Source organism: Pyrus communis, chromosome 8, assembly GCF_041283825.1.
Source record: "Pyrus communis isolate YQ-2024b chromosome 8, ASM4128382v1, whole genome shotgun sequence".
Taxonomy (NCBI): domain Eukaryota; kingdom Viridiplantae; phylum Streptophyta; class Magnoliopsida; order Rosales; family Rosaceae; genus Pyrus; species Pyrus communis.
Genome location: NC_142572.1, coordinates 3,293,835 through 3,319,444, shown reverse-complemented (window position 1 = coordinate 3,319,444; position 25,610 = coordinate 3,293,835). Strand labels below are relative to the sequence as shown.

Genomic DNA, 25,610 nt, shown 5'->3' with positions numbered 1-25,610 from the left:
CACATTGAGCATAACCACATTGGCTAAATTCCATCAATCGAATTGCTTTTTCAAAGAATACAAGAAATCGATTTTTTTTCTTCAGTTTATTCAATCCGATAGCAGAAAATTAAGAGAAATGTATAAGAAGTCAAAATAGGTGTGTGAATAGCACTACCTTTACTTTAATTTATTTATAATGTGTAAATGATGTGCCTTCACATATGATCCAACAAGTGCATAAAACACACACAACAAATAAGAAATAAGAAATTGCCAGAGAGTATGATAAGTTTAAGGTATTTATACATTAAATTTTAATATTATCCTCATTAATTTGTGTTAATTAAAGAAGCACAGATATAATTTAGGTGGTACTGGAAGAAGAAGATGATGGACCTTCTAAACGAATATAGTCATACATGAGTCCATGGAAAGGAGCCAAAGGGCTAGTGCTCATTGGTTGCGTTAGAAATAGGGTATTGGCTTCTTCCACCAGCAATGTGCCTGGTATATCTATGTTATACAGCCAGTACAGACCATGGATTCCATGCCTAGCAATTGTATTGTCATTTCCAATCACTCCGGTCGTAAACAGCGGAGGGTCTGCTTTCAAATCATTTATTCGAATCTTCAACAGGAAAAGAACAACAAAAGCAACCAGATTAGTTAGAGCTTTGGTTACATTTACATGCAATTCTACACAAAACATGTACCTGTAATTCTGCAATGTTTGCAGTGGCAAGGGCTATTCGAAGTTTGAGGGTATCACTTTCACTGAAATGCTTAAGTTGAAACTTGATTTGCCATGTAGTGCCTTGATAAGTGTCATCATCTTTCTTCCTATATATTGTAAAACAAAAGGCTCGAAGTTAAGGCTACGGATTTAATTTCGAAATTTATTTGTTAATTTAACTACTCACAAAGAATGGCACATTGAGAAAGTAAAGCCAATGCAGGTTAGGAAGAACTCCACCTAGGAACCTGGGCGAAGAACCAATCTTTAGTATAGTCACTGGTGCCGATGCTGTAAATTAAATCTTCATCAGGATATAACTCTTGGTATCTTTCCCATAATCCGTACTGCCTAAACCTGAAAGTGTAGGTAAGAAAATGATCAAGATCTTTTATGGAAAGTGAAGAAAGTTGAGGTTCCACCATAAAACCAACTGGTAATATGAGAAGTAACCAACTATTTATAAGTACGTGTAAGGTCCCTTCTTTCACCGATATGGGATTAATACTCCCAACCAAACATACACACACATAGGAAAATGTGTTAGCAAATGAAAGGATGACAAAAGAAAAAAAAACTCATTGCAAAATTTTTCTTATTCTATTGACTAAAACAAAGAAGAACACAAACTTCTATAAAATCATAAAAGGTGTATTTATAGAGACCTGATCTTGAAACAAAAGGGTTCACGATTAATAGGAAAGCAAACATAATCTATATCCTACTAACTAGAAAGCCCTAATACATAAAATACCACAAAAGAATACCCTAACATAAAAATAAACCAAATTGCTAACTTGCTAACTTTTCCAACAAAATGTTATGTTGGTTCTCTTGCCAGACTGATGTCTATGTTGGTAGCTTACTGTGAATCTAGTGTTGATTATTGGCTCAAACAAGTAGTCTAAAACCAACAAATGATGTTGGCTACTTTTGTGGTCAAAATTGATGGTTGGCATGCTACATGTGGGAAATAAAATGGATGGTCTTATGCCTAATTTGTTGTCAAAGAATGGATGCATTTATGCCTAATTCTTTTGACTTGATGAGAGGCCTTTGGCCTATAAAAGGAGGTGTAGGCATAACTCAAATACAACACCAAGGAAACAAGGAAGAAAGAAAAATAGCAAGAAGCCATTTGGCATAGAGAAGAATTTTCTCAAATTGTCTTGCTTTGTATTTTTGGTTTTCTCTTCCTATTGTATGTGTGAGAGTTTGGGTTATTCGGGTCTTTGGGAAATTGAGTGATAAACACTATTGTATGTTCTCATTGATTATAGTGGAATACTCCGTCGTCTCCAAACTGGATGTAGGCATTGCCGAACCAGTATAAATCTTGGTGTTCTTGTTGGTATTGTTTCATTTATCTTTTGTCAGTTATTGTGGTTTATTTTCACTCACACTTGGTTGACGCTTCCGCACAACAAGTGGTATCAGAGCCTAGTGTTTCGACTAGGCGTTCTCGTGGGAGTGAAAAATTTGTTGGCGCTACAGTCCCGTGAATAGTGCTGAGTAGATGGCTGGAGATAAAGATGAATCTGTGAAGGGGAAGGAGTCGACATCGTCTTCGTCGGCATCTACATCCAATAGACATCAAATTGCTACTACAAGGTTAGAGGTTGATAAATTCAATGGCTCTAATAATTTTGGTATGTGGCAATGTGAAGTTATGGATGTCTTGTATCAACAAGAGTTGGATATGGTTCTGGAAGATAAACCAGAAGATATTGATGACAAGTAGTGGACACGAATTAATCTTCATGCTTGTGCTGCTATTCGATCATTCCTTGATAAGGAGTTGAAATACCCGTATATGAAGGAAACTTCTGCTAAGGAGTTATGGACAAAATTGGAGGAGAAGTATATGACCAAGAGCGCAGAAAATCGGCTCTTCTTGAAGAAGCGACTCTTCCGTTTTCAGTATAGTCCAGGTATTTCTATGCATGAACACCTCAATGATTATAATAAAATACTTGCTGATTTAGCAAACCTTGATGTGAAAATTCCTGACGAGGATAAGGCACTATGTTTGTTAAATTCATTGCCTGATGATTATGATCATTTGACAACTACTTTGTTGTATGGAAAAACCGAGGTGAAACTTGATGAGGTGTCTGCGGCATTGGTGAATCATGAGTGTCGAAAGAAGGAACTAAAGACTCACAATTCACAAACCGAGGCACTTGTTGCAAGGGGTCGAACAGTGGAAAGAAAATATGTGAAGCGGGGACAATCTCGGTCAAAGTCACGAGGGAAGTTTCCTGCTAAAGATGAATGTGCCTTTTGCCGCCAAAAGGGTCATTGGAAGAAAGACTGCCCCAAATTGAAGAACAAAGAGAAGGAGAAAGCAGGTTCTGAAGCAAATATTGCAAAATCTGGAGATGATGATTTCGAGTTTGCTTTGACTAGTTCATCTGCTGATGGTCACTCCAAGGAGTGGATTTTGGATTCAGGTTGCACCTATCATATATGTCCCATTCGAGAATGGTTTTCTAGCTTCGAGGAGCTGGATGGTGGAGTTGTTTTGATGGGTAATGATAATGCCTGCAAAACACAAGGGATAGGCAAAATCTGTTTGAAGATGCATGATGGAACAGTCAGAGAATTAAGTGATGTTCGGTATGTACCGGATATGAAGAAAAATCTTATCTCACTGGGTGCATTGGAATCCAAGGGTCTCAAGATCACCATGAAGGGTGGAGTTCTTAAAGCTGTTTACGGGGCACTGGTGGTGATGAAAGGTACAAGACGAAATAACTTGTATTTCTTGCAGGGGAGTACAGTTATTGGTGAAGCAGCTGTCACCGAAGCTGCTGACGCAGATAGCACAGACACCACGAGATTATGGCATATGCGTCTTGGGCATGCTGGTGAAAAAGCGTTGCAAGGATTGGTGAAGCAAGGCTTATTGAAAGGTGCAAAGGCATGCAAATTGGAATTCTGTGAGCATTGTGTGTTGGGTAAGCAAATTAGAGTAAAATTTGGCACTGCTATTCACCACACTAAAGGCATTCTTGATTATGTTCACACTGATGTTTGGGGACCTTCCAAGAATGCATCTTGGGGAGGTAGCCATTATTTTGTCTCTTTTGTTGATGACTTCTCTAGAAGAATATGGGTGTACACCATGAAGCGTAAAGATGAAGTCTTGAAGATATTCCTGAAGTGGAAAAAGATGATTGAAACGCAAAGCGGTCGAAAGATCAAAACTCTCAGATCAGACAATGGGGGTGAATATAAGTCTGATCCTTTCTTGAAAGTTTGTCAAGATGAGGGTATTGTGAGGCACTTCACGGTTAGGGAGACACCGCAACAGAATGGGGTGGCGGAGCGCATGAACCGTACTTTGCTTGAGAAAGTTCGGTGTATGTTGTCTAATGCTGGATTAGGCAAGGCGTTTTGGGCTGAGGCAATTACTTATGCAAGCCATCTCATAAATCGATTGCCAGCTGTTGCGAATAAGGGCAAAACGCCCATGGAGGTATGGTCTGGTAAACCTTGTACTGATTACAAGTTTTTACATATATTTGGTTGTCCTGCTTACTATCATGTCAGAGAAAGCAAGTTGGATCCAAGAGCAAAGAAAGCTCTATTTATGGGCTTTAGCACTGGCGTGAAGGGATACCGACTCTGGTGTCCAGATGAGAAGAAATTTGTTGTAAGCAGAGATGTGACCTTTGATGAGGCTGCTATGGTTAATCAGAACAAGCATGAAGGTGAAACTGAAACAACCGAGACCATGAGTAGCTCAAAGCAGGTGGAGTTACTGAAGACTTCAGTTGTTCCAGTAAGGTTTGATGTTACAAACACTAGTCCTACAGTTAATCATGATGATGAGGACGAGGATGATGAAGAGGAGGCACCTACCCAAGAGCCTCCACAGCAACAAGACTATATTGCAACCAGAAGATCGAGAAGGGAAATTCGAAAGCCTGCTCGATTTACTGATATTGTGGCATATGCACTTCCCGTTATTGAAGATGATATTCCATCCACCTACAAAGAAGCTGTCATGAGTTCAGAGTACGAGTTGTGGAAGAAATCTATGGATGAGGAGATGAAATCTCTTCATAAAAATAAGACTTGGAAGTTGGTTCAGTTACCAAAGGGGAAGAAAGAAATTGGTTGTAAATGGGTGTATGCCAAAAAGATGGAATCTTTGGGAAAAGACAATGTAAGATTCAAAGCCAGATTGGTAGCTAAAGGCTATGCTCAGAAAGAAGGCATTGACTACAATGAGGTATTTTCTCCTGTAGTAAAACATTCTTCTATTCGTATTCTGTTGGCTTTGGTTGTGCAGTTTGATCTTGAGTTGGCCCAACTTGATGTCAAGACTGTGTTCTTACATGGTGATTTGGAGGAAGAGATTTATATGTCTCAGCCAGAAGGTTTTAAGGTTGCTGGAAAGGAAAATTGGGTTTGCAAATTGGAAAAATCATTGTATGGCTTGAAGCAGTCTCCAAGACAATGGTACAAGCGATTTGATCGATTTATGATAGGGCAAAAGTACACAAGAAGTCACTATGACCATTGTGTATACTTTCGCAAACTACAAGATGGAACCTTCATTTATCTGCTTTTATATGTTGATGATATGCTTATAGCATGTAAGAGCAAAGTGGAGATTGAAAGGTTGAAGACTCAACTGAGTAATGAATTTGAGATGAAGGACTTGGGAGAAGCTCGGAAGATACTAGGTATGGAAATTGAAAGAGATAGACCGAAGGGCAAGATTAGTTTGTGTCAGAAGCAATATTTGAAGAAGGTACTACAACGTTTCAGGATGAATGAAAATTCAAAACCGGTTAGTACACCTCTTGCCCCTCATTTCAAACTTAGTGCTTCTATGTCTCCTAAAACTGTTAAAGAGAGTCAGTACATGGCTCAAATTCCTTATGCAAATGTTGTTGGTAGTTTGATGTATGCTATGGTGTGTACTAGGCCTGATATTTCACAAGCTGTTAGTATTGTTAGTAGATATATGCATAATCCAGGAAAAGGGCATTGGGAAGCTGTGAAATGGATTCTACGGTATATTCTGGGTACTGTGGATGTTGGTTTATTGTTCCAGCAGGATAAAATTACTGGTCAATGTGTTGTTGGATATGTGGATTCTGATTACGCAGGTGATTTGGACAAGCGTAGATCCACTACAGGTTTTGTATTTACTATTGCTAGAGGTCCAGTAAGTTGGAGGTCGACTCTGCAATCTACAATTGCTCTGTCAACTACTGAGGCAGAATACATGGCTGTAACAGAAGCTATAAAGGAAGCCATCTGGCTTCAAGGGTTGCTTGATGACTTAGGGGTTCAACAAGACCATGTGGATGTTCATTGCGACAGTCAGAGTGCTATTCATTTAGCAAAGAATCAAGTTCATCATGCACGTACGAAACACATTGACGTGAGGTTCCATTTTGTTCGTGAGATTATTGACGAGGGAGATATTCTTCTTCAGAAGATTGGGACCGCTGACAATCCTGCGGATATGTTAACAAAGCCAGTTTCGTTGCTCAAGTTTAAGCACTGCTTAGACTTGATTGGCATTTGTAAAATTTGTTGATTGCCCCATGGGGGAGTGGGAGACGACTATTGGAAGTTCTACTTAGAGGGTTTGCGCCAAGGTGGAGATTGTTGATTATTGGCTCAAACAAGTAGTCTAAAACCAACAAATGATGTTGGCTACTTTTGTGGTCAAAATTGATGGTTGGCATGCTACATGTGGGAAATAAAATGGATGGTCTTATGCCTAATTTGTTGTCAAAGAATGGATGCATTTATGCCTAATTCTTTTGACTTGATGAGAGGCCTTTGGCCTATAAAAGGAGGTGTAGGCATAACTCAAATACAACACCAAGGAAACAAGGAAGAAAGAAAAATAGCAAGAAGCCATTTGGCATAGAGAAGAATTTTCTCAAATTGTCTTGCTTTGTATTTTTGGTTTTCTCTTCCTATTGTATGTGTGAGAGTTTGGGTTATTCGGGTCTTTGGGAAATTGAGTGATAAACACTATTGTATGTTCTCATTGATTATAGTGGAATACTCCGTCGTCTCCAAACTGGATGTAGGCATTGCCGAACCAGTATAAATCTTGGTGTTCTTGTTGGTATTGTTTCATTTATCTTTTGTCAGTTATTGTGGTTTATTTTCACTCACACTTGGTTGACGCTTCCGCACAACATCTAGATCACACATTCAGGCAAAAGCCAAAATCAAGTTGATGAATGGTGGCAACCAGCCATCTTATCTTTGCCAAAGATGTCTGGTAAGAGAACATTTATTTGTGATGTATAGTAGCTTATACGTTCACGGACTACTATAGTACTATAGTACTATAGTAGTCAGATGTAGATTGCTTTGACTAAATTTAAATTCCATAGAGATGGAGTGATCAGTTAACCAAGCTCGAAAACTAACCCATCAGGATGGTTGACATAAAGTTTATTGATATACATTGGATTAGGATCAGGAACATAGAATTCAGCAGCAGAACGATCAGGGATGCCAATTTCCCACAACGTTGGTCCATCTCTTGGAGGCTCATATACAATATCATCCACATCAATATCACAACCTGCTTATTAATATAGACATATATTAAAGTATTGATCATAACGGTAATTCATCAAGTCTTCTGGAAGAGAAAAATATGAGAGAGACCTGTGGTTATGGTAATAGTTGCGTCATATCGATAATCTCCGATAAAACCAGGACACCATGCATAGAGATTATAGTCACCCTCGCGTATATTCTGTATAGAGTAATATCCTTTCTCATCTGCCCTAGTCCAGAACTGGTAGCCCTGATATATAAAATGCAAATATTGTCAACCAATTGAGTTGCAATACTCTTTCCTACTAGTTCCTGTTTTCCGAGTTCTTGGAAAACAGTACTTGCTCGGTTATAAAGTTGAGAAAACAAATCACCTTACAATCTCTTTGCCATGATCCAGCGTCTCCTGGTGGTGCCAAGCCTACATATGCACCGTTTCCAGGTACGCGATCTTTACTAACATACCTAGACATGTATAGATTTAAGTAAAATTTTGGACGAATTTCACAAAAACTGGGAATAAAAGACAGTATATTCAATTCTCATGATATCTATGTACTTCCAATAATCTACTAATTAGTTAGCTTAAGTAATATTACATGACGAGGTGTTTTTATTTGGGTTAAGTAATAGTACCTATCCAGAATCTGTATTCTACCCTTAACATTACCCCGTTCATCCGACGGCGGATAATCCTTGGAAGCAGGAAACTTGTAAGGCCAGCTTTGCACTTCTGTCATCATCTGAATATCCAAAGTAAATGTTCTAGCTACTTATTAGTTATCAGTCTCTGAATTTTTTGAACATAAATGAATATAAATACTTTTAGAGTTTGTTTAAATTCGAAGAAAAAAGGTCGACCTGTTTTTTTGCATCATCCCAAAGTAGTGATGGATCAGTTGCATCGGACTTAGAATTAAGATAAATGAATACAGGGCCAAAAACTTTCTTCCACGGCTCATCTGGTTTCAGCTTCAGTACTAGGTCTTCTCCTGAATAATGAGCGCTAAGAAACATCTGCTTTGTATTTTCAACAATATAAATCAAACTTATTTCTAAGAATAAAAAAAAAGTATAATATAGTTAATTCTGTAGATTTTTTCAAATATTCTATCTGTTAAGTTTTCGACGTGAGAGATGTGTATCTTGTATTTTGTAACACTACTTATTGTCAATGGATGCAACCAAGGGCGGAGCCAACTAGTGACTGCCCTGGCCTCTAGCACACCCCAAATTTTAAAAGATGAAATTGTTTGCTGTTGAGATAAGCATGCTATGGTCTTTATTGCACAAAACAAAAATTTAGCCTACCCTCAATGTTTAAATTTCACTACACATTCATATTTTAAGAAAATTGAATTAGTTAACCGCTATTTAAATTCCTAGTTCTGTCGTTGCATGCAACCGTTTATTTCATTTACCGCAAGGCAAGTGGGGCCAACATGGGAGCTGAGATTCTGTTTGAGAGGTCCACCGGATCGAAATTCATCACTAGGCGTTATTTGCCAAAAGCCAATAGGTGGGTCCATACAGACCCAACCATGAACATGCAGATTTTGATTCTCGCATGAGTATTCATATTTATCATCCACCTACAATTTGCAATTGTATTCTTTTTATTATTAATGAATATAGTACTTTTCTTCGAAAAAAGTTCTATGAAATTTTGAAACTATATAAATTCGGTAAACCCTAACCTTACTAAGCCAACCATAAACCCTAGTCTCTTGAACTCTGATACAATTAAGTTCAAGAATATTTTCGTAATTAACCCTAGCTAGTAGCTAGACCTCTTTATAGAGGAGGAAAGATTTACCTCTCCCTTGAATTCTGGCTCTATAGGATCGACAAGAAGGACCGCTTCAGGGTAAGCTAGGGCTTGACTTCTCTCAGGTGATCGATCATCAGGGAGGGGCATGTATCTTTGCCTGTTATCTGCTATGGCCATATAGTGAAACCTGATAAATCACCCACCAAAAATATTAAAGATAGTCAATTAGTATTCCCAGTAAATAACATACTAGCTTATATACAAAAGTTGTTAACGTTACATTATTTGAATCAAGATTTCATAGTGCTGTGAATCTGAAATATGATCTCTTGCAAGGAATCACAATTTTTAACAACAAAATAATCATTTTGCGTTCATACTTTGCACTATGGAGGAACAACGATTACCATTTCGACTACTATTTTTAAGTGTCCATAACAATGACTACATATTATATAGCTAACTTGATTATAGATAGAAAACAATGAAGAAAGTTTTCACTACTTTTCTTTTCTGAGCTTGAAGGTAATCCTGGTCTGTGGAAGGTTGAAAGGAGGCCATTCTTTCAAGTGCTCGTAGATGGCATATGAGTAGAAGCCTGAAGAATTACGAAGCATTATAAATCTGCAAAATGTAATGTCATGTGATCAAGACTGTGACACTCGATTATTATTTCAAGTTTTTCATGTCTTAAGAACTATATGAATTATCAAACCTTTTATCTATATTGAGAGGGACAAGTTCTCCCTTTTGAGACGGATTCCACTTTCTTGTGAAGGAGATCTCTACTTGTTCCTCGTTTTCCACTCTAACCTTGAATTTTGTCCCTTTAATCCTGTACAGGAGCCATACTTATTGCTTAGAAGAGAAGCCACGAACACTACAAGAAAAGTTGACAAGATTGCCACTAGCATTATTGTACAAAATGAGGTGGGTAAAGGCAATGTTCATCTTTAGCCGCTGATAAAGTTTTATCAACCTCATGTTGTACCACTAATATGTTAGCGGTTATTGGCAATTTTTCTTGTAGTGTATTGACTAAACGATTTGATACAAGAGATATAAAGATCAATAATTTAAATACTCTTAGATTAAGTCCAAAGCTTAAGCTGCTATTGGATTTAGTACAATTCATTTTCTAATCGACAGGTCCAATGGACCTTTTTTTCTGCCACATTTTCCCCTTAAGGATTTAGTCCAATTGGCCTACAAAACTGGATTTATATCTAGTTTTCTCAACACCTTAATAGTAGAGTAATTTTACGTACACATCAAATGTCCCGGTTGTGCCCACACTTCCTGCTTCACTCCAATATAGGTCCCAATACCTTCAAATTTCCAAGTTTTAGTATAAGTAAAACTGTTCAAACCTAATTTTGGTACTGTTTCAACATTGATCATAAACGAAGAAAGGAACTATAAGGAGTTACATGGTGAAGTATATATACCCTCTATTTACTTCTTCATTTAGAACTTCGAGCAAATTATCGATGCCACTATATCGTATTCCGGTAACAATTCCATCTGGTTTTGATAAAGTGACTTGGAGTATGCCATTATCCATGACCACCTGTTTGCGAAAAAGGTTCAATACGATATATTACGCAAATGACAATTTTTTTGGGGTCATCATACACTTTGTTTAGGTTAATTTTGACATAAAACCACAATTTGGTAATGCCAAAAAATGCTCATTGGAGTAAAAAGATAACGGAGATTTGCTCTAATTAAGCCTTTAACCTATGTGTGGCTGTACTTGCAATGTTTTTAGTAAGACTGAGAGAGGAGAATCGAATTCAAGACCTCGAGCAAAATTATGTGAATGGGCATTAGGGTAAAAATTCGAGTGCTTCTGTTTTAATCTAACATTTGGCTAGTCCACTCAACAAATAAGGTTGATTCTGTAACCTTTTTATTTTTATCATGAGATTTGAACTCATCGCCACCTCTATCAAAATATAATCTGGAAGTTATGTTTCACTATGATGACCACAACCATATGGTAATCATGATTGCCTGATTGGCTAGCCAGTATTGTTTTGTCTGAAATTCCAACAATTTCGCAGTACACCCACACACTTGGTTTACCATGCATATTGTAACTTTCGTGAAATTTACGCAGAAAAAGGCCATAAAACAAAACAAAAATGACGAAGTGACGAGATCATCAAAACCAAATTAACATGAAATTAAGTAGCGCTCTATCATGATTTGCATCCTGTTAAACATCCTAAGACCAAAGATAGGATCCATTCACTTCGCTTAACGATCAAGCTAATCTTGAAATACATGCATATACATTCATTAGGGTTCTATATATATATATATAGCATGATGAAACTTACATAACGGTCCTGAATAATCAGTTGAACGCTCTGAGATGACATATAGTGAGGCTTCGATCGATCGATCTCTAGCTATAGCGATCTTACGAGCCTGCTCCTTTGGCAGAACAAAAATCTCAATGACAGTGTGGCGTTTGAGGTACTTCATGAATTGCATATATATAAAGAAGTTGTCTTTCTGCTGGTGCTGGGTTTTCTTCAACTTCAAAATTAAGCGTTCTTTCTTTTACTTCTCTCTTGCGTGCGATTTGAAAAAGTGGATTATTCTATGATATGCAAAAAGCAAAAGGCCACACCAAACCCATCTGTCATGAACAATGTGTGCATATCTGTTCATGCTTTAGGTTACAATTAACAGATATTATAAGGTTAACTTTGGACGTATAGATGGAATTGGATGATCTCAATGTGATGTTTTGCGAACCTCACCAAATATTCTTGCTGCCCTTAAAGTCTGAAGTCGTTGTCAACTGATTAAACTTTCTTATTCATATATTGTCGCTTGCACAAGGAAACACTGCATGGTGATTAATGTTTGGTGACTAGTTTAAGTTTCATTCAAGTTCCAGTTTTTGTAAGGAAAATGAAAAGGGGAGGTAGAACTGGGAGGGAGAATGAAGCAAAAAAAATAGAACGTATGAAACCAAACTGTTTTCATAAGGTAAGAAACATTTCATTAATAATAAAAAATGATACTTGTATGACCTAGTTGTTCTATCATTTGTACCATCTTTCCAATAAAGATGAAACCCACATTCGTTGACTGATCCTCAATCAAGAACGTCATAACAATAGTATCATGATTACACATACCAAAAGGAAAGGCAACGCTTATGAGGACAAAACTTTGCATCATATTTTGATGAACTTGCAACAGACAGTGCTCCATCGACAAAGAAGTCTTGCTAGCTATGAGGCATCAAAAAGATGTTCTTTTAGTCCTTTGCCAAGGGAAAAACAACAACATCACAAACTAAAAAAGAAAAAAAAAAAACACAAAACAAACTCCGTGGAAGTACGATTTCTAAACCATGAAAGACCCACACGTAACCAACAAGAAAGATAAGCTCAAAAGGCGTAAACTCTACAAGATGGACCCAACACCATCAAATACACAAGGTAAACATCGTACCATTCACCTAAAGACCTTGAAACGATAAAAAAAACAAGCCTATGAATCAAAGCCACTACAACTGATGCCCACGAGGGAAAGATTGCACCACTTTTTGATGATTTTGCAATTGTTAAGAAAAGCCTCTTATTTCTTATGAGTCACTAAATCAGTCTAATATATGAAATGTTTGTAAAAATATCATCTTATGTTTAACCTTTAGAACACACTTCCAACAAATGGCTTAAAACCATTTCAAGAGCTCTAAGTTGATGGGGCTTTCAATGGATCGTTGAAATTTGGTGGCGTTGGTGTTGTTTTTCGACACAAAGCCGTAGTCATAGGACTGTTTGTTTATATGGTCTCTCATATCACTAGTCCAAAGGCTACGAAGTTCATGTCATCAAGGGAGGGTGTGCATCTCGCTTTGGAGCATCATCAAAACCGCAAGCATTTGGAGAGTGATTCTTTTCAGCTAGTTCATGCGATTGGAAGCCCTCAAGAGTTCTTCTTCTTTAGGTCTAGTTGTTTATAACATGAAGCATTAGCTTCGCTCCTTCGATGATTCACATGTGTCCCATCCTTCTACCAATGTTGTGGCACATCATTTGGCCAAATTGGACTTGCTTTATAAATTTGAATATCCTTGATTCGACGACCTCTATATATCATCTAGATGTACATTTTAAAGATACTACTTATCAAGTAATAAAATTGCTACTGTATTCTCCTATATAAAAAAGTATTACCGCCTATAATAAAAACAAAAATTAATTACATATTTATTTATTTCCTTTTTTTTTTCACAACTGGATATGATGTTGTTGTAGCTGTACATCAATGGAAGTTTTTGTCGTAACAACAATACGAGTGTCAATATCATTGAAGTGTTTCTCATAATAACTAACTGAAAAAAACCTATAGTAGAGGTGTGTCCATGCCATGAAAGTACTTCTCATAATAACGGCTTTTATTATATGCCCCACTTGTCAAAATTGCTAGTTTTTTTTTAATAAATTTGAAAATTGTACATTTCTTGTATAAAGAATGAGAGAAATAAAATGAAAATGTGATAGTTGTAAATTCCTTGTGATCTGCAACGTGGAAATTTATCAATAATAGCAAAAAATTAGTTTTCAATTTCAAAAATATCATTTTTTATAAAAACTTTCAATTTTGTCCAAAATCCCATTTAAATAGACAAAAATACCTTCAACTTATATGAATAATCAGCTGTTGATAAAAAGATTCTTTGTACTATAAGCTGTGATGGACAATACATGCATATTCGCATATATATACCTGCATATTCGCATATATATATATATACATATATATATATATGTATATGTATATATTCCTCAGCAAAAAATATATATGTGTATATATTACTAGAACAAAAGAAGGACCGAAAAACAATAAAAATCCGCAAAAAAAAAACTACAAAGCAATTTGCAAATAATGATTTGTAGGAGAAGTGCATACTGATTTAGCCAGAACTACAACACTGCCGCATAGATTAGAAACTACAGAAGCAAAATGTTTGATTTAATATTGTCCAGATTATTAGTACAATTAATTGACAATTTCCAAGCCAAGATAAGAAGAATAAAAACACAAACAAAGAAAAATTGGCATTTCAAATAGTAGCAATCACTGATGTTCCAATTGAATATGGGACCATGTACAATATTGCCCAGATAATAAATAAGAAATCAACGGTGACAATTTTACAACACACAACTTTTTCTCCATCTGCATTTTGTTTTTGTCTTTTGTCTTTTTGTACCTAGACGAATTGACACAATTACAGGGATATTTACATATGGAACTCCAAACCGTTAGCTAAGAACCAAAACTCAACGAAACTACATTTACGTATGAGTGAGGATTCTCGCCGTATTCCGGATTCTCTTTGTAAGGATCTTAAAGATTTTTAAATCATATTTGTTTATCATACATAATGCGATCAGAAATCATTGTAAATTTTTTTTATTTAAAATTGAATATAAACAGTACCTGATGAAAACTGATCACACAATGTACGATGAACGAATGTAATTGAAAGATTCCTAGAATCCTCACAAAGAGGATTCGATCCTCTTTCTCTAGCCTTCCCAAAAATCAGTGAGATGAAAGAACAAAAAAACAAAGATAACGATTGAAACATGGAAAGAAATTGATAAAAAAAAAGGAGGAAAAATGTAAAAAATTAACTATCTACACTCATCGCCGTTTAGGGTTACACAAGTTTCCAACAGCAGCCAATGCCTTCACCATGTCTCTACCATTTTTTAGGTTTTTTAGTTTATTTTGTTTTAAAATTTTGAGGTATTTGTCTCGATATGGGTGAGATTTTGAATATATTTTAAAGTTTATATAAAAACTGGCATTTTTGAAATTAGAGGTTTGTATACTTGATTAATACTCCTACAACGTCGTCACGAGTCCGACTGTAATCGAGGGTCTCTCCCTCCCTCTCCAGCTCCAAATACTCTCTGCGGATCAGCGGAATTTTATTTTATTTATTCTTCTAGAGTTTTGAGACGGAAAAGCTCTGAACTGAAGCTGAGAGAGTTGTAATGGTGTGGTGGATTCCATAAGGAGCTCCTGTAATTTACAGTAAATGGAAAACTCAGACTCTGACGAACCAGAGAAGAAGAGACGTCATTTGAACTCCCTTTCCCCCACCATGGCCCGTAGCTCCTCCACCTCTCCGCCCAAGAACCACAGCGTAATCCCTCTCTCTCTCCCTCAACTGTCTGCTTGTTGCTTTTCTAATAAATTTTTGGGTTTGAGATCAAAGGTGTGTGATTGAAGGGTGATGAGAGTCATTGGGTGTGTTTAATTTCTGCTTTGGATTTGCGTTCGAGAATATTATCATTTCTGCTCTTCTCTGTTTGGTTGTGGAGAAAGTGTAAGAAAAGGGGAATCCAATTGAAATTTTGGGATCAAGAGAAAAGGGTTTCTGTTTAATAATGTTGTAATTTAGGGTAACAACAGCACGAGCACGGTTATGAGGTTAATTTCTAATTTTGGATGCAGCCATTTCTGGATATAGTATGATATTCCATGAATATGCCCAGAGTTAGATGAGTGTACGTTTATGGTTCAATGTGCCTCAAGTACACATTAATTTTGATTTGAAATTGGAAGCAGATTGAAGATATTTGTATGCGGTTTGTGTATGTATATCCGTCTAGGTCAATGCAGCAGCTCTCCAGCTCCAGAACCAGCAACTTAATCAGCAGGTAGACAAACAGAAGCTTGACTTGCAAGATCTTGAAGCGAAAATTCAGGAATTAAAGGATAAGCAAGGTTCTTATGATGATTTCTTAATCACAATGAATCAGCTATGGAATCAGGTTATCTCGTATGTTTGATTTGTTTCCTTCCTTTTCATAGTCTCTATTAGGTATACCAGGATGACTTGCACTTTCTGCTGATGGCGGTTTCATTATTTTGCTCTTTAGTTGGTTGATGATCTAATTCTTCTTGGACTATGTGCTGGAGGAGCCCAAAATGCTTTAGAAATTTTAGATGGTGCTGAGTATTCTCGTGGTATTTTCGAGCATGTCCAAATTTATGTTACTAAACCCAAGTTTTAGTTTTTTTGTCTCATCGTATAAATTGGATTAACCTGAAGTTATTTGTAGGTTCAATTCCATCATGTTCTGCAGAAGAGATATTTCTTTTTAGACTCCTACAACAAGATTCTCTAGAAGCTAATGGCAATGATGAAATTGTTAAATATGTTGAAGAAACTCTCGCTTTGTGGCATATGTCTACCATGGACTTGTTGGAACTCTTAGAACATGCCATTTATGCTCATAGGGAAAAAACAATGAACATATCTCACACTTTGGATGGAAAGATATCTTCAGAAGGTCAGCGCTTCAATTTTATATTCATAGTTGCACAAACTAATTTCATAAGATCACATTTGCATTTTCTACCATGTTTTGAGGGAGTAAGTGCACCAGGAAATATGTATTGAATATAGATTGTCTTTTCTTTCTTGCTATTCTCAGATGCTATCATCCAGTTTTCTAAAATTGATGATATGATGGAAAGGGAGGTTAAAAATCTACACGAAGGGATTGATTTTCTTCATCTGAAGCATAAAGAGTATACTGACGTAATTCAGACTTACCTCAGCAGCCATTCAAGAGATCAGTCTGAAATTAGGCGCATCACAGGTTTCTGAGATTGTTATTACGACAAGCCTCTGTTTTTTATGCACATGTCACTTGAAGTAAAGTTCATGGCAGCACGTGTAGAGATGCATCATCATCATATATATATATTATTTTTTTTTTGGGCAAAACTTCATAATATTTGATACCTATATATTTTAGGATCTATGTTCAATTTGTGACAGAGCAAGTATCAAATTTTACCAAATTTTGGTATGCTGCCTTTTGAGTGTCTGTTGAATGCGTAAATTTTTTGTTATGGGTGACCGGTGAGCTGGATGACAAAATGGCTGACCTAGAAATGCAAAAGGATGTTGGACCTGGGGTGCAGAACCATACTTCTAGTGCACTTAATGGAACCCTGTCCTCCGTTGCACTGTCTTACTTTCTCTTCTCTCTCTCTCTCTCTCTCTCTCTCTCTCTCTCTCTCTCTCTCTCAGCATTTGTTGCAGATACTAGTAGCCGACCGCCTTTCTGAGTATCAAGACATACATGAAGAAAATTTACCGCTGTCAAAACAATTGCAAGAATTTCAGGTTTCTAATCTTAAATTCAAGTTTTGATAGTTATTAATATTTTCAAAGATTTCATTGTCTGTTTACTTCTTTGATAAAAAAAGCTATATGTTGTCCCAGGATGAAGTGAAGGATGACAAATACGTACTTTCATCAAGACTGTTCTCTATGCTAAATGATCAACTCCAACATTGGAATGCAGAATTGGACCGATACAAAGCATTAACTGATTCTTTGCAGGTTAAAATGCTTGGTTTATGTGCAGATGTTTGGAATGCTTGCCCTATATTTTTTATGTTTTAAAAGTTTAATTTCAGGCTGACAGGACTCTTGTTGTGAGAAGGGAGAAGGACCTAAATGTCAAATTAGAGTCAGCAGATGCAGTTAGGAATCCCATTGACTATTCTGATTCTAGGATTGAAGAACTAGAACTTCAGCTGCAGAAGTGTATAATTGCAAAAAATGACTTTGAGATAAACATGGAAGAAGCTGTCCAGGATTCAGGTAAAAGTGTTATAAGTTTGATATTGTTGATATTAACTGTTAATTTACCCAAGCTTGTGGCACTGAAAATGCTCTTTGCTGCAGGAAGAAAGGACATTATAGAAGAGTTTCATTTGATGGCCTCATCTTTGTGTAAAGAAATGGAAATGGTGGAAACTCAGTTGAAGCAGTGGAAGGAAACAGCTCATGAAACACTTTGTTTACGTGACAAAGCCCAATCATTGAAAGCTTCATTAAGTACAAGGGTCTACTTCCATTCCCAGTTAACTCTCTCATACTCATATCAGTTGCACTGCTCTTTTTTCTATTTATTTTCTTGGAGGTGATGAATACAGATCAAGGGTACTCGTGCAATCCAGAAAGAAAGGGATATAATGATATTTATGATTATGTTGCTTGAATCAAATTACACACACATGTATATATACACATACAATGTAATCATTTTTTTTCTTTCTGCAAGTTGGTTTTTTGGGAGAACTCCTTTCTGATCTTAAAGTAAAAGATTCTTATTAATGCTATCTGAATGGGTTTCTAATAGTTTTACAACTTCTACTTTTTAGTTGTTACTGTTGATTAGTATTTAATTGTGGAATATTCTCTGAATTTCTCGAATTCTTTGTTTTTGGAAGACAAATGAGCAAAAGATCCTTGGGGACAAGTGTGGTGAACAGGTGATAGAGATAAAGTCTCTTAAGGCATTGGTGAGATTCTCTATTAGTCTTGATTACCATTGCCTTCACTTCTATTGGATCCATGTTATTTGATTTTTTGACCATTCAAATATAGGATTTTCTTTTTTTAGCTTCATCAATGTTTTTGATATATACTTTTCTATGTTTCAGTTTATATCAACTCCTCTACATGTAGGTCCTTTGTATATCTGTGCCCGATGTTTGATTTTAATTCTATCCAATTTGAGAATTTAAGATTCACTTTGACTGTATGAACCTGATAAGTTACCCTGTATACTGTGTTTCTCAGTCAAATAAAGTTTGTTTATTAATTTTTGGCGGGTAAGAATTTTTTTTCATTTTTTGCCTCATGAATGTTTTTGGAACTTTCAATTTAATTCTTCAGTTTGATCTTTAAGGCAATAATGCTGTGGTGGAATTATTTGTTTATATCCTTGTGGTAGTGTTGTCCAATTTGTTTTTGGAATTACTGTTTTTTTTTTTTTCAGTTCTATCAATAGATTACTTATTTAAAAGGTCATAAATGTTATAAACAAATATGTATGTACTTATGACCTAACAAGAAAATAGTTAGCAAAGAAAATATGTAGATATCGGTAACCATTTAATAACATTTAAGTTCGAAGACACATGGACTGTACCATAACTGAGCTCAGGTCAGTAATTGATGAAGATGTACTTATTGCAGATTGAGAAGTTGCAGAAGGAAAAACTGGAACTGCAGATCTTCTTAGACATGTATGCACAGGAACGCTATGAAAACAGGTAAACATTTTTTCGTGAGTGCCACGTGGGGGCAATGTAGGGATTTTGTATACAAGCATAAGCTTGTATATGTACATTTATTTGTTTTTCTTGTTTTCATACATTTTGGAGGGTTTATATTGTTTTCTTTTGGGGTAGACATAGAATGCAGTAATTTCTTCATTATATGATTCGTGGATTCGACTAATTCGTTTAACAGTTTTATTTGGAACTATTTTAGCTTTCGGTTATCTATTATAAACATCTTTACGTTTCCTTATGTGCTCCTCACATTCTCTATTCCACGTAAATAAATCTAGGTTATTTTCTATCAGTACATTTAAGATTTGAATTTTAAATTTCAGAGACTTGATGGAAATCAAAGAATCAGAACGCAGAGCTTACTCTCAAGCTGAAATGCTCAAGAATGCATTGGATGAACATAGTCTAGAGTTGAGGGTGAAAGCAGCCAATGAAGTAGAAGCTGCTTGTTAGCAAAGGCTTTCTGCTACCAAGGCTGAAATAACTGAATTAAGTGCCAAACTTGATGCATCAGAGCGGTTAGTTTTCTTGGTTCCATTTTAGTTTTGAATATAGTAGCATACGGGTGGTTTATTATTATTATTATTTTATTTTTTTGAGCTTTCTCATGTCTTGTTGGCTCGGGCAATCTCTGTGTCTTTTCTTTGCTCTTCAACACTATCGCTTCCTTTACAAAAAGAAGGGTAGTAGTATGTTATTCTATTTCTAGATGCAGTGTTTTCACCGGACATTTGGCATAATTTGGAAAACATTACTAAAAATTTGTCTGTAGGTTAATTAATCTAAACGACCGGTAATTTCTTGCCATGTGTAAATTAGATGGGCTTTTGTTAGCCGATATATGTAGCATAGGAATGTTGAGATGACACACTGAGCTCAGTTGATCAGTGTATGTATTTAACTACCACTGAAGATGAAATTGTTTAATCAAGGCAAACTTGGGTGCTTTTGGTTCTGAAATTTAGGGTGCATATGGGACTGCTTTTGTAGGAAGGACTTTTGCTCATAAGTTCTTTTGCAAGAAGAGCTTTTATTAGAAGCATGTCAAAATTTTTATCAAAAAACCAAACAGGCCTGTAGTAGATGACACAATAGGGGTAGGATTATGTTATTCTATATTTATATTCAGTGTCCTTCTTGCCCCCCTGTTACTAACAAACATTATGGACATGTTTCCTCTCTTTAGTAGCACACAGATCTCATTCAATTTCGCTTAGTAATATTTGTTTCTTTTGATTAAAGTACATTACTATTCTGTTTCGCAGCTGTTAGATAAGCAGTTCGTTTTCTTTCACTAAAATGAAACCTGTAATGCTATGCGTCACCTTTATCTGCAGGGATGTTATGGTGCTTACTGAGGCTATTGGAATTAAAGACAAGGAGGCAGAGGCTTATATATCTGAAATTGAGGTGCGTGTTTATGCTTATATCCTATTCATGTCCGGAGTTTTTCTTCCTTGATAATTTATACGATGATGTTGGCTCACTTTTCTGCTTCACCTACTCTATCTTTCTGATAAATTTATTGTTTTCCCGCAGACCATTGGTCAGGCATATGAAGATATGCAGATGCAAAATCAGCATCTGTTGCAGCAGGTGACAGAGAGGGATGACTACAATATCAAGGTCTCTGTTAAGATTTTTGTTGCCTTCTTCCCACCACATTATTACCAAATTTATTGGTGCGGTGGAATGGTGGCTCATTGTCCTTGGTTTTTAAATGATGTCTTTGGTGGTGCAGCTCGTTTCTGAGAGTGTGAAGACAAAGCAAGCACAGAGCTTTGTACTCTCTATTGGTGAAGCAACTTCAACAAGTAAACACATCATTAGAATCTCTAAAAATTAGAGTTTCCCATGGTGAAGAGCAGGTATGGTGACTCCTATGCACAATCTTTTTCCATTTGTTAACCTTTATCAAGCGTGTACTTTAATCTTGCAGATGAAGGCTCTCCTGACAGATGCCATAAAAACTACTGAGGAAGATAGGCAACTCGCAGTCAACGTGGAAACTGTCAAGTGGGAATTGGCTGATTCTGAGAAGGAGTTGCAGTCGTTGAAATCTGCCTTTGCATCTTCTGAGAAGGAACATGTGCATATTGAAAAGGACATTGATGACGTCCGATTGGAATTAGACAATGAAAGGTAATGTTTGTTCGTTTTAAGTACAATGGATTTCATGGAATTACTTAAATCTTTGGCTACAATCTTATATGCAAGCTAGGAAGCTAGTACAACTGTATATCTTCCCTGCTTGATCAGATTTTGCAAGTACGGAAATTCTTTATGCAGGATGTGTTTGTGCAGCTAATCATTGTAATACTTGGTCATAAATGTAGCTCTGAGAAGTTGGATTCTTGTTGTGCAGAAGCTCAAGGAAGAACCTTGAGGAAGAACTCGGGGAATTGAACAGCATAGTTGCTGAGATGAGTTCTGAAACCGGAGAGGCTGCAATACAGAAACTCCAAACTGAAATAAAATTCTGCAAAAATATTTTGCAGTGCAGTGTTTGTACTGATAGGCCGAAGGAGGTAAGGAAGATATTTGCCGCATATACCCTTGTCTAACCAGTGTTTCAGATACAAATTTGTTACCATCTCCTAAATCTTCTGGTGAACTGATGATGTTAGCTCTAATTATTTGATTGGCAGGTGGTAATCGTCAAGTGCTATCATCTATTTTGCAATTACTGCGTTCAAAAAAATCTAGAGATACATCATCGAAAGTGTCCTGCCTGTGGAACTCCGTTTGGTCAAAATGACATCCGGTTTCTAAAGATATGAAGAGAAGAGTTTCCGATATCCTGTATTTATGACCCCCTCTCGGCCCGCCTACCCTTTTTGATCCGCCAAGTATCTTGTATAAAACGGCATAGATTGTGGTTTTTCTTGCCGCAGTAGTCCCGCGTCGGAACTGTGGCTTTAGTTGTATAGGTTTTGTTCTGTAAATGCGTTCGTTTCGTTTCATGTTTCAGTATTTGTTATCCGTTATCTATTATTTCCGAATAATGTAGTTGAAAAGTAAGACAAAAGTGAAGAGGAGAGGCTTAATGTTGATTGCACATGCCAGAAATTCTTTCCCTTTTTATTTACGTTCTCTCCTCATTTCTTCTCCCTCTCGTCTGTCCTTATTTGAACGGTCATAATTAAGTCATGTTTGCATGTACGAATCAAGAATTTAATGAACAAATATCCAATCTAGAAAGATCCCAATATATATATATATATATATATATATATATATATTATATACTACGGAAATATAAATGCTAGAAAATTCACAAAAAACAAATAAAAATGTTGAAAATCGATCAAAATTAAACGTTAATCATGTAGTAATAAAAAAAAAATTGACGGAATAGCAATCATATACAAGTAATACATTGAAAAAATATCATGTCAATAATTAAGATTTTGAAAATGAGAGATTTTGGAGTAATAAATAGGGGTGTGCTATCCACACACCCCATCCTACGTCTCACACGCTCTTTGATAATTTATGTCTGTTGATCTTCTTCAATTCATCCGATCCGGCCGAAAATTAAAAAGGTGTGTGAAAAGTAAAATGAGATGTGTGGATATCACATTCCCTAATAAATATAGGGGGTCGGTACGACAACGTTTTCCCGCATCACACATTGCCCAAAGTCCCCAAACAACTATTGATCTCATCCTCCGGCACTCTCATCAATCTCATCACTGTATATTTCTGTAATCGAAGAAACATGCTTCTTTCTCTAGTCCAAACCACCTTAGCATCATCCCCTTCTTTCCACTCCTCACACTTTCAGATTCTCAACAATCCCACTGCTGCGCCGCCCAAATCTCCCTTTCTTGGTCTTGGATTTGAACCCATAACAAATCCCCTCAAAAGCTCGCATTCTTACACAAACCCCAGAAACCCCAAGCTCAGAATCCATGCTTCTCTGCTTGAAGCTCCGGTCCTCTGGGCTGGCAGGCTCTGCATCTTCTATGCTCTCTTGAAGACTGGTTTGGCTGGATCTCCAGCTAGTCCACTTCTGTCAGGTATACTTCTTTGATGGGTTGTTTCTATTTTTCTTGGTTATTCAGTATATGGATTGTATTACCAATTATTTAAGTTTCAGAAATAATGGGTTGCTCCTGAAATTTTGATTTGCGTTTTTCTTGATAAAGTTTCAGAAGTAATGGGTTGTTTCTGTTTTCCTTGGTTGGTTTTTAAGTTTTAAATAGTTTTGATGGCCTTTATTTGTTCATTATTTTACTTGGTTTTCAGATTTGGGAAGAACTGAAGGTGAAGAAGGTGATGGGGTTGTTAGTGGGTCCGTTGATTTGGGGTTCTCTAAGTGGTTGAACAGCATTCAAGGGAAACCAGGTTTGTTTCTTTGTTTGACAGAATGACATTTTGTTGCATTAATTTAACTTGGGTTGCAGATAAAACTTGGGAAGTTAAGATTTAAAGTATGTTTAGTATGTGAAAGGTAGGAAAAGAAAAGTAGAGCTCTCTCCTCTCAGTTTCTAACTCAAGAATGAAGATGCAATGAGAACGATAAATTTGTTCGCAGGATATGCCCGTTTGATAAGCATTTAAGCACGGGACTAACAACATTTATATGGTTAAATGGTCAATGATGAGTTTTGTTTTTAAGGCTAGCATGAGGTTCCAATGCTTCTGTTCCATGAGGATTATGAATATCTAAGGGACACATGATTTTCATAGTATGTAATTAGTTTTCAGCATCATTCATTGTGATTAATTAACTGGGTTGCTGTGCTAGCCGCCGCCCTTGGCATGTTCTAGCTTCTGTTACAAGATGGGTTACACTGAATATCTAGGATGAATGAAGTAAAAAATTGATGGATTGCTATTTGCCTTGGTTATTTAAAGAAAAAGAATTGATAGAGATTGGCATTTTATGGTGTTTGCATATCGGAAAGACAATGACCAGGCCAAAGAAAAATAAAAAAGATAGTGAATGAGGAAAAATGGATATGGTGGTTCTATCCTCAAGGCTATCGAGGAGCGGGAAGAATACTGCTGGCATTTATTATATTTCTGTTAATGTTGTTGAAAGGCCCAAAGCACATCAGAACAAAGTCTTTGTTTCATGAGGTTTGCTATTGATGAAAAAAGTTCATCTTGTTCTGCGGTTATGGAGTGATAGAACAGGGGGTTTGCCTATATCACCTCCTGAATTGGTACTAACAGATACGCTCAACCATGATGGACCAAAATGTGTTCAAATGCCACAATGAATTGTTGATTACCTACTCGGATCAATATTTATGAAAAGTTGTTTTGTTATTATAAAAGGTTTTTGGCTGAGAAACTCTAGTTGTTGTGTTCTGCTTGAAGGTAATGATTCTTGGCTTTTGTAAATATAAATTTTTGGGCTATGTATTTGTTTATTTTCACTTCACAAATTTTTCATTTAGAGCTTCACTTTACTTTTATCATCATCGTGTGTATTATAAATATGCTGTAAACCCCCGACTGTTGATTTGTTTTATCAGCAAAAGAAGCTGCTGATAAAAGGAAATTAGTAAGCAAATGGCATCCTACAACAAAGGGCACACTCAGAAGGAACTACAGGGTACCATCTAAATCTGAAGGGCGTCGTCTTCTGAAGGGTATTGCTTCCTTACTGTCAGACGATGATCACTTTGTAGATGCAACCTCCCACAAGGTAATTACAACTGTGGGGAACAACTTTGAGGAAACTTTTTTCAATTTCTTTTCCTCTTCCAATTTGGTTGATATTTTTTATATTTTCTTTAGTTTTTTCTTAGTCAAATTCTTAATAGCGGTGATCAGAAAGCCATCTAATCTCACTTGTCCCGAATTCTTCGGGCCTTCATAGGGTTGTCAGATCAGGAGGGAGACCGCTCATGGAGAAAGTGTCTGTTGCAACAATGTGAGGGCACTGTTTGATGAGCTTCCAACTCCTCACCTAGTTGTGGAGATCACTCCTTTTCCGGCTGGCTCTCTCACAGAAAATGATTACACTAAGGCCGAGAAATTAGAGAGGGTGCTAAGATCAAGTCCTCATGTTTGAGTAACCTTGAACTTTTCATGCTTTGAGTTGTGTATTCACTGTCTACCTCTGTACATAGCAATCTCATGAAAAAGGAAACTTATTTTCTTCCATGCTCTTGTCTCTTTAACTCACTCTAGTCCATAACCGTTATTAACAATCAGTTTAAAGGTTGCTAAAACAATCTTAAGGCTTGTTTGTGGTTGTTTCTTTAGGAAGCACTTATGCTAGAATACTTTTATTAGAAACTCTTTGACATTTCTATAAAAATTTAAATGCTTCGTGAAAAAGCAGGTGTAACCGTGTAAGTGCTCGCTGAAGAAGGATTTGACAAGTGCTTCCACCTAAAGTACTTTTATAACCTAGCACTTTTTAATTATTTTATATCAAATGCAAATTAGGTTATTAGG

General features: G+C 36.4%; 2 protein-coding genes and 1 pseudogene across 8 annotated transcripts; 2 read left to right on the top strand and 1 right to left on the bottom strand.

Annotated features, from left to right (window-relative positions):
* Positions 1–130: 130 nt before the first annotated feature.
* LOC137717772 (uncharacterized) lies at positions 131–11,542 on the bottom strand. Of its 6 annotated transcripts, none has more exons than XM_088698189.1 (15): positions 11,384–11,542; positions 10,487–10,608; positions 10,307–10,366; positions 9,754–9,873; positions 9,543–9,662; positions 9,084–9,225; positions 8,689–8,859; positions 8,129–8,287; positions 7,904–8,010; positions 7,642–7,732; positions 7,376–7,517; positions 7,169–7,289; positions 956–1,072; positions 696–822; positions 131–610 (listed from the first exon to the last, which is right to left on the bottom strand). In XM_088698189.1, the coding sequence occupies exons 1-15, from the start codon at positions 11,423–11,425 to the stop codon at positions 347–349; spliced, it is 1,905 nt and encodes a 634-aa protein (XP_088554315.1). In that variant the 5' UTR covers positions 11,426–11,542; the 3' UTR covers positions 131–346. The 6 variants fall into 6 exon arrangements, with proteins under 6 accessions (XP_088554315.1, XP_088554314.1, XP_088554316.1 ...); XM_088698188.1 differs by having other exon boundaries at positions 7,133–7,289; positions 11,384–11,540; XM_088698190.1 differs by having other exon boundaries at positions 8,129–8,284; positions 11,384–11,540.
* Positions 11,543–14,987: 3,445 nt separating this feature from the next.
* On the top strand, positions 14,988–22,276 carry LOC137718509 (E3 ubiquitin-protein ligase BRE1-like 2; annotated as a pseudogene). Its single transcript, XR_015965032.1, has 18 exons — positions 14,988–15,228; positions 15,698–15,859; positions 15,968–16,055; positions 16,151–16,381; positions 16,526–16,689; positions 16,956–17,226; positions 17,326–17,445; positions 17,523–17,709; positions 17,794–17,954; positions 18,342–18,413; positions 19,093–19,169; positions 19,514–19,708; positions 20,528–20,600; positions 20,730–20,816; positions 20,932–21,058; positions 21,130–21,332; positions 21,556–21,718; positions 21,839–22,276. The product of XR_015965032.1 is annotated as an E3 ubiquitin-protein ligase BRE1-like 2 (transcript).
* Positions 22,277–22,813: 537 nt separating this feature from the next.
* On the top strand, positions 22,814–25,313 carry LOC137717249 (6,7-dimethyl-8-ribityllumazine synthase). Its single transcript, XM_068456552.2, has 4 exons — positions 22,814–23,212; positions 23,442–23,540; positions 24,680–24,852; positions 25,027–25,313. The coding sequence occupies exons 1-4, from the start codon at positions 22,912–22,914 to the stop codon at positions 25,219–25,221; spliced, it is 768 nt and encodes a 255-aa protein (XP_068312653.2). The 5' UTR covers positions 22,814–22,911; the 3' UTR covers positions 25,222–25,313.
* Positions 25,314–25,610: the final 297 nt, after the last annotated feature.